General features: G+C 51.1%; 3 protein-coding genes across 3 annotated transcripts; 1 reads left to right on the top strand and 2 right to left on the bottom strand.

Annotated features, from left to right (window-relative positions):
- Positions 1–267: 267 nt before the first annotated feature.
- Positions 268–4,090, top strand: COCSUDRAFT_33330 (hypothetical protein). Its single transcript, XM_005647070.1, has 8 exons — positions 268–365; positions 717–802; positions 1,103–1,285; positions 1,577–1,665; positions 3,220–3,260; positions 3,539–3,622; positions 3,755–3,796; positions 3,965–4,090. Exons 1-8 carry the CDS (start codon positions 308–310, stop codon positions 3,994–3,996), a joined length of 615 nt encoding a protein of 204 aa, XP_005647127.1. The 5' UTR covers positions 268–307; the 3' UTR covers positions 3,997–4,090.
- A 122-nt stretch (positions 4,091–4,212) lies between these two features.
- COCSUDRAFT_36767 (hypothetical protein) lies at positions 4,213–4,368 on the bottom strand (the record flags this gene model as incomplete). The annotated part of the gene is made up of 1 exon (XM_005647069.1): positions 4,213–4,368. One exon carries the CDS (start codon positions 4,366–4,368, stop codon positions 4,213–4,215), a length of 156 nt encoding a protein of 51 aa, XP_005647126.1.
- Positions 4,369–4,493: 125 nt separating this feature from the next.
- Positions 4,494–7,267, bottom strand: COCSUDRAFT_53591 (hypothetical protein). The gene is made up of 6 exons (XM_005647068.1): positions 7,016–7,267; positions 6,742–6,914; positions 6,258–6,378; positions 5,900–6,030; positions 5,492–5,611; positions 4,494–4,974 (listed from the first exon to the last, which is right to left on the bottom strand). The coding sequence occupies exons 1-6, from the start codon at positions 7,074–7,076 to the stop codon at positions 4,891–4,893; spliced, it is 690 nt and encodes a 229-aa protein (XP_005647125.1). The 5' UTR covers positions 7,077–7,267; the 3' UTR covers positions 4,494–4,890.
- Between the last annotated feature and the right edge of the window lie 3,961 nt (positions 7,268–11,228).

The raw sequence follows: 11,228 nt of genomic DNA, 5'->3' as shown, positions 1-11,228 counted from the left end.
TAATATTAACACAGGTGATTTTGATTGCACACTAGTTCTATATTACGCTTGGAGGTGGTTTGAGTGCGGACAACCCCTTCCGAACATTCCGCGTGGCACCTAACTAGTTACAGCCGCTCTTTGGGTCCGGTTGCTTGCGGCTTGTAGACTGCAAAATATTGAATATATTGGATTGCACTGTGACTGGTGGATGTAGAGTTGACCGGCCAGCAGAGGGCCCTGCACTGCGTCATTTTGTTTCCGCGATTCATTCGTTCCACCTGTCGCAGGTCGTCACACATCCAAGTCTAGGCAACACTCTCATTCAATGGCACGTCTTCACTTTGCTGCACTGCTTGTGGCGGCAGCGCTGGTGGTCGCATCCGGTGCGTCCTTTTTGCAGTGTGCACGTGTGGGCCCTAGACCTGTGTTTGTTCGAAGGGAGCCGGGCAAGAGCCTAGTGACCACACTTTCGATGCCCGATAACTCTGAAACTGAAGGGGTCTCATTTGGTGACTAGAGGCCAGCAAGATCTTGCTTCACGGCTTCATTGTTCTCAGTGTCCAGCAGTCGCACCGCTAGCGATGGCCGAGTGCCACTAGTTCGCACAGCAGATTGTCGGTCTATAGAGACTGTTCCGATCACCCAATATTTTTGATAGGATGCATCTTTTATCGGTGGCGATCGTTCAGTTGTCGTCATCCCGTCCCTTGTCCTGACGTCTGGCCCATGTGCAGGCACTCGCGTGCCACTGCAGGCCGCCGCGCCCGCTCCTGCTGCTTCAAACGGCGCTGACGTCCTCTTTACGATGGAGGCTCAGCAGGTACTCGCACTTTACCCTTCACACCATTCGCCCAATACCTTTAAGCTCCTCTCTGCTGGACCCGTGTCGCCCAGTCGCACTCTTGTGCTCGCTTGATTTGAGATTTCTTTGCTCATGCCTCTGCCTCAAGCACTTCTTCTGTGGGCCCTGTTGCCCACTAAATTCACTGCAGCTTCCGGGCAGGATCCTTTCAAAGGGAGCAGTCAGTAAAGCATGTCCCAGAAATGCATGCAGCAGCGCTGCATAGCATCATACTCCCCCAATAATCTCCCTTACGCTGTGGATTCTGTTTGAACGCAGGCGACCTTCACAGATGACAAGACACTGACCCTGTCTGGTTTGACCGGAAGCGCACAGAGCTTTGCCGTGGGCGGCAAGACTGCAGTCTACCCGATTGCAGCATTCACCGGCTCGCAGTTTGTAAACGCGGCTGGCGAGTGGCTCGGCAACCCCCAGGCAGTCTTCTATGGTGTCAACGCCCAGGTAAGGAAGTTTCTTTAGCTGAATTATTCCTGCTCTTTCCTCCTCTCCCCTGCCATCATGCATGCTCTTTTCTCCCTCTCATGGTATCATGCAGGTAATTGCCTTCAATGTGGGGCGTCTCTGCTTGTCTGTTCTTTACAATGTAAGAGCGGAGCTCAGTCCCATGTGTCATGCCAATCTGTACATTTCGCTCGTGTGAGGCTCTAAATTCATAAGTGCAAGGAGTGAGAACTTCTCCTCTCTAAGTCTACACAGGGTACCTCACATGGCATTGTGTTTTTGTGCCTGCAGGGTAACCTGACCACAGTTGTCCTGGCGCTGTCATCCCCCAAGGTCTCTGCCCCTGCCGCCGGAGTCACCAACAACAACAACAACAACAACAATGGCGGCACAATTACAAACAACAACAACAACGGCGAGGTGCGCTTTCCATCAGCACCCCTGCAAATTTACCTGCCAGGGGGCACTAAAGACTACCCCCTGCAGTCTTCAGTACCCCCTGCTCCTGCAGCCTCTTTGCCGTGTGTGCACAGCCTGACAGCCAGTTTTGACCCTGAATTGGCTTCGCAATGTTTTGGAGTGATATGGAGACGCTGGTGCGTGTCAGTCCATCATGACACAACCAGCCCTTTTTGCTTCCCAACTGTTGTTGCGGCTCTGTTAGTCAGTACTGAGTGGCCCTAGTCGGTGCGAGTTACTCCATGTGACAGGTCACCAAGAGTTGTATTAGTATTACCCCTAATCAGAGAGGTCAAGAGTACCTGTGAGACGCCTGAAGTTCTACATGCGCATGCATGCGCAGATTGCAGCCGTTCCAGAAAAGCTCAAACCTCACTGAAATTCCATGAGAATTTTGCGATTCAAATAATTCAGATAACTAACATTCAAATTGCATGCATGTGCAGACGCTGTCCTTCACCGTGGCGGCTGTGCCGGCCGACGCGGCCAAGGTCAAGTTGCCCGGCGGCGCTGTCTCGGCAAAGATCGCCGAAGCCGCGGCTGGGGCCGGCGATCTGGCGACGACCATTACTCCCGCTGCGCAGTTCACGAACGTTGTTCTGTTCATCGACAGCAATGAGGCGGCCGTGCAGAAGACCGCTGAGACCAAGTGGGGCTGGGGCGGTGCGCGTTCCCTCCCTCTGCGTGCCCTCGATCACCATGTCTCATCGCCACAATGACTCATCATCTCTGCTGTGTCTGAATGAGGCCGCCTCATCCACGGGCCCCATTGGCCGTTTCTACAAGTGGTTCATTGTTGCTACCTTTGAAAGCATGCTTTGCTGATGGAGGTCTTTGTGGACCTGCGAACAAAGCCTGTTTTTACTTGGTTGTCGTGTCTGTTGCTCCTGCGCTGGCACCCGTTGGCAATCACAGCGTGTGAGTGGTCAATGTTGGACCGTGCTGGGAATCTGTGCGTATTTTTACAGCGGTCAAGGCTGCTTCTCTTTTAAGGCGGATTACGTTTGTTAAAGAATTGTTTGATTTGCATGCAGGCTGGTTCCCTAACTACTACAACAACGGCTACAACGGCGGCTGGACCTCAAACAACAACAGTGCGCTACCCCCTTCCACCTCCCTTGTATTATAACTTACCTGGTAAATAATACGGTACATCGGGGAACCTATGGGAAGAGGATTAGCCTCGCCTCATCGTCTGCTGACAACACGTCTCAAAAGCTGGGAGGAATTTTAGAGACAGACGTGCATAACTGACGATCCTGAATGCTTTGTGCGCTCTACCCTACACTTTCATTGCAACATACTTTCTGCTGGTACGTAGTTCAGAGGGCAGCTGGCATAGGCTAGGGCGACCCTTAGTGCCTGCTGACATGTCTCCAAAGCTGCGTGAGATTTTAGAGACAGATGTGCTTGACTTGATTCGGTAAACAATGCCATTGAGCTGACTGGTGTGTGCCCCCTGCTGCAGACAACAACAACAACAACAATGGCGGCTGGGGAGCAGTGAACAACAACAGTGCGTTTCCAGCCCTTCTTTTCCTGTGCAGCTGTTCCTTTTTTTGCTTTTGCTGCATGCATCTGTCCGTCTATTCTTGCGCAGCTGTGGCTTCTTGTGTTGTGGCATGCATCTATTCTACTCTTGCTGTGCAGCTGTAGTTTCTAAGAGGTTGCTTGCATCTGTCAATCTGTGAGAGGTCGTGGCATCTTTTTCTGTAGCATGTGTTTGTCCTGCTCAGCGGTTCACATTTTCCTCTGAGATTGACTGAGACAAACAATGTTTTGTGCTTTGTTCAGACAACAACAACAACAATGGCGGCGGGGGAGCAAACAACAACAACAATAACAACAACAACGGCGGCTACGGAGCCGTGAACAACAGTGCGCCACTCTTTTGTCATTTTCTGCCATGCTTTTTTTTTGTTCATTCTATCCAATCATCTCCTCCTCTGTGGCATTCTGAAAATGTTGTCATGCGGCTATTCTGAATGTGTTTGCTTGTGGGTTTTGCAGACAACAACAATAACAACAACGGCGGCTGGGGAGCAAACAACAGTGCGTTTCCTACCCTTCTGTGGATCTACAATCGAATTTGAAACTTGTGCAATCTGCCAGCCTTTCTCTTGAGTGCTCAAATGCTTTGTGATTGATGCTCTGGTTCTTTTTATGCCTGTGCGAAGGCAGGCTCAACTGCACTTTATGAATTTTTCTTTTGTGCTGCAGACAACAACAACAACAACAACGGCCGCCACTAGAGTGGAGGACGCATATAGAGCATTCCATAGCGAAAGACACGAGCGTGTTCCTTAGTCGCGCAACTCAGCTGCAGCGGTTGGGCGAACAAGTAGCAAAGGAGCGTACAATTTGAATAAGACTTCAAAACAGCCTCTGGCTGGATTTTGGGAGTGCTGTGCACACGCAATAACGAATGAGCTCTATTGACCACATCGAGTCAAAATGAACAATCAAGATTATATTTCATGCTGCTGTTGTTCTGCAAATGCTAGCAAATAAACAAGCCTGGAATGAAAAACAAGAATGAACAGCTCATGCTCAAGATATGAAGTCAAGAATATGTCTGTCGGCCTGCTGCTCTTGTGTTGACATGGATTTGTGTACGATGACATCCCAGTGAATCTGCTTATTGCATCCTTGATGTACACTCCTGATCCGATGTATCAAATTTGAGATTGCCTTGGCCTGGTGTGCCAACCGGATTGTGCGGTGCCATTGCAAAGTGCTTCTTCTTTGTCACAACCAGCCTTGCAGACTTGTGAAATCTTCATTTATGCTCATGCCTGTATCTTTCATGCCCCACTCCTACTCAAACCGGCGATTTTTATATGTTTGTTCTTGAAATGATGGCATCTATGCACGGTGTACTGAAGACTGCATTGTGGCATGCAATTTATTGCAATTAATCCACCAATTCAGCCACTTCCTCACTGACGCACCTCTGTTCAATACACGTTTCCTGATTGGCAACCCTGCTGATTTCAAATTCCTTGTTCCTCAATTCTGGCATGTTGCAAAATCAAACCCTCACTGCTATCAGGCAGGATGATACATCTCAGGCTCCTCCGCTCTTCAGTTCTGGCACATCTCAAGTTTTCAAATTTTCAAAAACAAAATAAAAACTAAAACCTACATCAGGCGGAAGGGTGCTGCATCGCCTGGCGATTCATGTCAATGAAGAGAGTCACATCTGTCAGCTCCATCCCTGGGGCTGCCGTCTGCAGTGTGCGCACAGCACAAGTCAAACTCTGCCAGACTCACAGTCCAAATCAAGGCATCTGTTCTGGCAGCCACTCTCTGCAATTGGCTTGCCAATACACCTCGCCAATGGAGATTGCAGGGAAAGCATGCACATGAACTTAGTTGAAAATTCCTTTGATGGGTTTTAAGCTCCAACAAGTGCTGCACCCATGTCAGCGCTACTGGAATTGTATTAAACTTCTTCTCTGTACCATCAATCATCAAATATATTTGTCAACTTACTTCCCCAATGTAGTCGATCCAATTGCCTGGCAGGCACCCATGAGTATTCTCATTAGTCGCACCTGGATGGGTGGCTCCCCCATGAAAACGTCACCTGACATAGTCCACTGCACCCTCTAGCATGCAGCCATGACTAATGGCCCATTGATCACATTAGTCGTACCTGGATAAATGGCACGCAGATACAGATGCTACCTGGGATAGCAAGTCAAGCCTCTAGCATGCGATAATTAGTAATCCCGTTAGTCACACCTGGATGAGTGGCGCGCCCATGCCGGCACCTGCCTGCTGCACGCGCTCCGAGACGGCTCCACCGGGGAACTTGACATCGACCGGGCTCACTTGCAGCGTCGCCACAGTATACGACAGCGTCTGCATGCACACAGAAAATTCAAATTAAGATTCAATACTTGAAATTGGACTCTTTCTCCTATCTTCTAGCGCTCGCTCTGCCTTGGTGTTCGCATTCCCCTTCCTTTAATATGCACCCATTTAAAATGACACTATAGATTCTGGCCCCGGCTGGCGGGGGGTGATATAAATACTGAGCACCGTGCCCACGGTTGACTGGGTCTTGCTTGGATTGGATCTGGCGAGTCCAACAAGGGGTAGTGTTATAGCACCCTTCAACTGCTGCTTGTCTCTTGGCAGAAAAAGCACCTGTTCGGTCTCGTTGTACAGGGGCCGTGAGAGGATGAGCAGAGCATCCGCTGGGTGGCCGCCCGTTGTCCCCTTCATGAGCGCATCAGGCTGATTCAGCCAGCGACCTTCGCTGTCCACATATGGCGCACCTGAATAATGAAATAATGAATAGTGAATTTGATCTGCCAATACTATGTGATGTTTGATTCTTTAGCAGCACTGTTGAATGTGACCCGCCAACACCACCTCCTCTTGAGTGGAGAGCCTCTTTTGCTTCTTGTGGACGGTTTCTGACAGATGTTTCAGCCCTTCCAGGCATTTTGGGCATTCCCACATAAAAAGGCAAGACATGCTTTTATGATGAAGGAATACACACCTGGAGCGGTGGAAACAAATTGTGCAATTGGAGAAGAGCCCGCTCTGCCGCCGGCCTCAAAGCTGGCGACAGTGTGCGCCGGGCGGCTCAGGACAAGAGTGCTTGCGGTGGTAAATGTGGCCTGCGCAGCAGAGAACTATTATCATGACAATTTTGAGACCGAACAAGCTCAAATCTCTGATTGGCGTGGACATCTCAAAGAGCGCAGACGAGTTATATTAGCCTAAAGCTGAAGGAAAGGTTTCTGAGGCGCTAATCGCAAGACGGGTGGCAAAGGTGGAGAGGACCTGTAGTCATGCACTCATTTGCTTGGAAGTGTTGGACGGATTCAGCAGAATCCATGAGGGACCTAGCAAAGTAAGCTCAACAGCAGAGCTAAATGGCAATTTGTGGGAGCTGCCAAAAGCTCATAGACTTATGGGGCAAAATGCCTTCACAGGCGCAGTCTCCTGCGCAGGTGGCAAGACGACGGGGATGAGTTCACCTTGTCTGCTACGAGGACGAACAGCAGGTCCGCCTCTCCCGGACCTGTGTAGCCCTGTTGCTGTGTTGCGGGACCTGGAGCAGGGCTGGGCATGATGGAAGCGCCGGCAGGTGCCATGGCGGATCCTGGAGCAAGGGCTGGGGCAGTCGCGGGAGGTAGGGGTTGGCGAGCGCCTGCGCAAAAGGCAAGCAGAGTGTGATAGCGTCTCATTTTCTAGACGCACGGCACCCACGCTTCAGAAATGACGATCAGCTCCGGAACTGGTTCAGCATACCGCTTGCGGTAGCGATGAGAAATGCTGCGAATACCAACGCTTTGTATCTAGTTAGCGCCATGGCTGAGTCTGAATCCCCCTGCTCAGCGTAAGCCTGAATCCGAAAGATCTGGCAGATTATCGCTGCAAGCGATGTGTCCGCAGCACGTTTCCACACGTATGGTGGACACCGGTAACACCTCAATCAAAGTGTCAATCCTCTACAGGTTTCAATTGTCTACAGGTTTCAATCCGAAGAATGCTTTATTAGAGATGGAGACTTTTGTGGAATGGTGTTCACCAGCTGCTGCTTTGGAGTTCGTCTGAAGCTGGAGCGGCAGTTGCAGACAGCACAGGGCGTTCCCTGCAAGATTCGTCATAGAAGGACCTCAGATCAATTTGCATGCCCGGCAGAGGTTGATTTGCAGTGACATGCGCTGAGCGTATAGTCCTAGCGTTTATGCATTGCACTCCTATTTTCCTGCAGAGCGCATGCAATATGTATCGCTAAAATTAAAAACATATGTTAACACGTTGGTACCAACGGTCACCAACGAAAAACGGTTTTGGTGCCAGCTGGTAGGGCGCATGTGTTTCAGGGCAGTCCAATCATTCGAGCCTTCCTCAGTGCAAGTTGCACTGATTGCAGGATGGAGTTCCATGCACTTTAGTTCGGATCGAGTGTAGTCATTGGCGACCAGCAATGTGCTCTGCATGCATCAGCTGACGCATGCAGGCTGCGGCTGATGAGCATGCATGCGTCTGTATTGCCAGTATCCTGATTTCAGCTTTTTACATTCTTCCGGAACAATTGAGTCAAGCTTACACTACTGTGATACGTGGGCTCCACTCTCTCAATACCCAAACAGACTGGTGCTTCAGACAGTTAACTACGTTGGCCATCTCATGAGCACTATGAAATATCGAACAAAATAGTGACGACTGATCAATGGAAAAAACAATGTAAATGTCAGTTGGCTTCAATAACGTACACACTTGATCACCGGTCACACCGGGGACAGTGTCAAATTGCAGCACAAAATCAAGCTTCCGCAGCTCGAATGCAAAGGGGGTGTCTTGACATCAATTGTGCTTGGCGCTCGGCACGCACATTGTTATACTGCAAACCATGCTTGAAGTAAAAATGTGTCCAAAATGACGGGGTGCCAACGCTGCTCTTATGATTCTGAGCCCAGGATGGCTGCAGTGAGATGATGGTCATTTCTACTTCAGGCAGTGCTAGCAAAAAAAATCCAGCAGTGCCGGGGCAAAGCGGTTCTGCATCGCTAGACATCCCCTTTCTGAAATGGATCTTTGAAAGTCCCTCTCGAGTGACTCACAGAGACCTGGCAGGCCAAAAAATCCTTCTCCCCGCCTGCCGTGCCCTCCAAAGAGCATGCAATGTTGATCTCTTTGTGGCTCCCCGGGAGGATAGAAGCATGTCTATTGATCGCGTGAGACTCTGCTCTGCTGTCCTCTTGTCCGCTGTCCCTTCCATAGATTGCGTGAGACTCCTGATCTTCCGACCTCTTGTCTGCTGGGAAGCTGGGTGTCAGAGTTTGCGCATGGGAGCCTAGCGGCCAGTGGGGGCAGGAGATCCACTCCCGGTCCCATAATTGACACTGCTATCCGAGCCTGAGAAAGTAGTTGCACTAGATCTCAGCTCCTGAACTTGCATTCAGGTATCACATGGAAATCATCATGTCATAGATAAGCAAGCTTGCAGTAAGCTTGGTTGCTTGCACGATAAGTGCAGCCAACAATTTACTTGCACACACAAATTTCCTGCTCGGCTTGCTCTAATAACAGAGTGGGGGGACGCTTATCAATGGTACTGCAGAGAGGGTGCACTGTGAGGAGGAATTCAGGAATTGAGGCAGCGCGATGACAAATGAGCTGACTCACCTCCCCAGCCGAATTTGAGCGCAGCCGGCTTTTGCAGGCCAGCATGATTCTGATCGATGAAGAGCCCCGCATCCTCCATAACCATACCAGGGATCACCACCTGCAGATGATACCACACAATCAACCATTCACACTCTTCTCACTGCCCCCAGAATCTGAGCCAATGCATGGCTTACATCAGGGTCCGGCTGACATATCATGTTCTAGTAGCCCCACACGTCTCCTGCTTCGCCTCTGACTGGTGGAGGAAAGCCCGAGATACAAAAGGTTGGAAGGCTGTCGTAGAGACGCTGCTGCAAAGCTGATAAGGCATGTAACAATAGCAACAATGCCCACTTGGCATCAGGGTAGGATTAAATATGTTCCAGGTGTGCCAGAATTTTGGAAGGAAAAAAATCAAATTCCGTACCTGGATCAGCGGCGCTCCAACCCCCGCGTCGTACTGCTCTATGCGCCGCGAGACAACGCCGTCTGACAGCTTGGCCGAGGCCGGCCGCGGCGGCAGCACGCCCACTGTGAAGCTCAGCGTCTGCAGCAAAGCACATCGTGTCAAGACTTGTCCGTGCTTTTGCTTTTTGCCCAGGGCTGGCAGATGGTGGGCAAGGATGTCGCACCAGCTGTGTCACAGCCTCATGGTGTCTCCAATTCACCCTCACTTCAGCCCTCAACAGCCAAAACGCCAACACAATGTTCCCTACACTCCCCAGACAGAGAGGCCAGATACTACCCCAATAAGCGCGTACACACACCACAGCGCGCTGCAAATGTTATGTGTGCCGTGAGGCTGCAATGAGGGTACAGATAGAAGCGCGAGGATCGGCGCAGCTCAGCCGCGTGGTCTTGCATCGGCTGTGCCAGCAAGCTGGAAGCATTGCAGCCTGCCACGTCAAAAATGAACAGAGTGTAAAAAAGCTTGAGAGTTGACAAACCTCAACCACACCGTCAAGCACCAGCTGTGACAGCGAATGTTGCAGTATGCCATATCACAGTAATGACAACAAAATAGCTCAAGGATGGCTCACCTCTGCTGCACGGTCGTAGACCGGCTGTGAAAGCAGCAACAGCACGTCGCTGCGGCTGCCGTTGATCGCCCCCTGCAGCAGCGCGTCTGGCTGGCCCAGCCACCGGCCCTGGCCGTCCACGAAGCGAGCGCCCGGGGCGGCCGACGCGAAATTGGCAACCGGCTCCCCGGCTGAGCGGCCGCCCGCCTGGAAGCTGGCGACTGTGCGCGCCGGCCGCTGCAGCACCAGCGTGCCCGGCGATGTGAAGACGGCCTGCCCGGAAAACACAAAGCTTGTGTGAGAATCTGATTTGGAAAGATCTTGGTGGATGGTGAGGCAGGTAGCCTGCTTCTGTCACTGCTGTGATGGCGTGCCAAGATTACCAAGATGTTTGATTGCTGGGTAATGCTGCTGTCAGCTCTAGCCTTCATAGCCGGGGCAGTCCTCAAACTGCCAAGGGCGTGGCTTACAGTTGGTCCTGCCAAAGTCTCTGCCCTTTACAAACATGTGCCGGACCCATCTCTCCCTTGCCAGACACGTGTTTACCCCGATCGTTCTGTCAGAGGCCTGGAGGGCACCTTTTCTGCTGACAGGAAGAAGGTCACATCCGCTCCATCCACAGCGGTGCTCTTGCCTTCAGCAAGAGCAGGGCTTGGCGCCAATGCACTTTGCAAGGTCGCGCGAGATGCTGCGCATGTGACACGGGTCAACGTTAGTCTGGCATTCCAGGCCTTGCCACCTAGCTTCAATTGAATACATTTTTTCCCAACGCAACCAGCCCTCAGTCTCTGCACTCTCTAAGACAGCATATAAATGTCGCAAAATATGACAGCTGCTCATATTTTTGTACTGTACAAAGAATCTGTCATGCACGAAGGGAAAAATCACCACTTGCTGTCGCGAGAAGCAGGAAAGTGCACAGAACACCGGCAATACCGATGCGCGCCATTGCAACTGTGTCCCTTGATATTTATTCTCTCTCTAAAATTCACAAGTGAAGGCTACGAAAGCTGTGTGCCCAGCCTAGAGCTATGTTTTGAGCTATGTCACCGACACCCCATGCACTGCGCGCTTCAAGCTACTCTGAAAGCGCAATCCGGCAGAGGCTCCATGATTGCGATTGCGTACGCGGAGCGCCTCTCAGAGGGCAGGATCGTTGGTGGAAAACCCGACTCGTTGTCATTTGCGTGCCATTCCAGCATCTGCTGAAGAAGCTGAGCGCGAAGCCAGATGGCACGCCTCAAGCTCGGCGGTGACATCAGCACATTACTAACCTCATTCCTGAGTTCACAGGCACGATGATCTTTCAGTTTTGCAACTGTTGAGCA

This window comes from Coccomyxa subellipsoidea (assembly GCF_000258705.1).
Source record: "Coccomyxa subellipsoidea C-169, whole genome shotgun sequence".
Taxonomy (NCBI): Eukaryota; Viridiplantae; Chlorophyta; class Trebouxiophyceae; family Coccomyxaceae; genus Coccomyxa; species Coccomyxa subellipsoidea.
The sequence above is the reverse complement of the archived record's forward strand: the minus strand, read 5'-3'. Positions and strand labels throughout refer to the sequence as shown.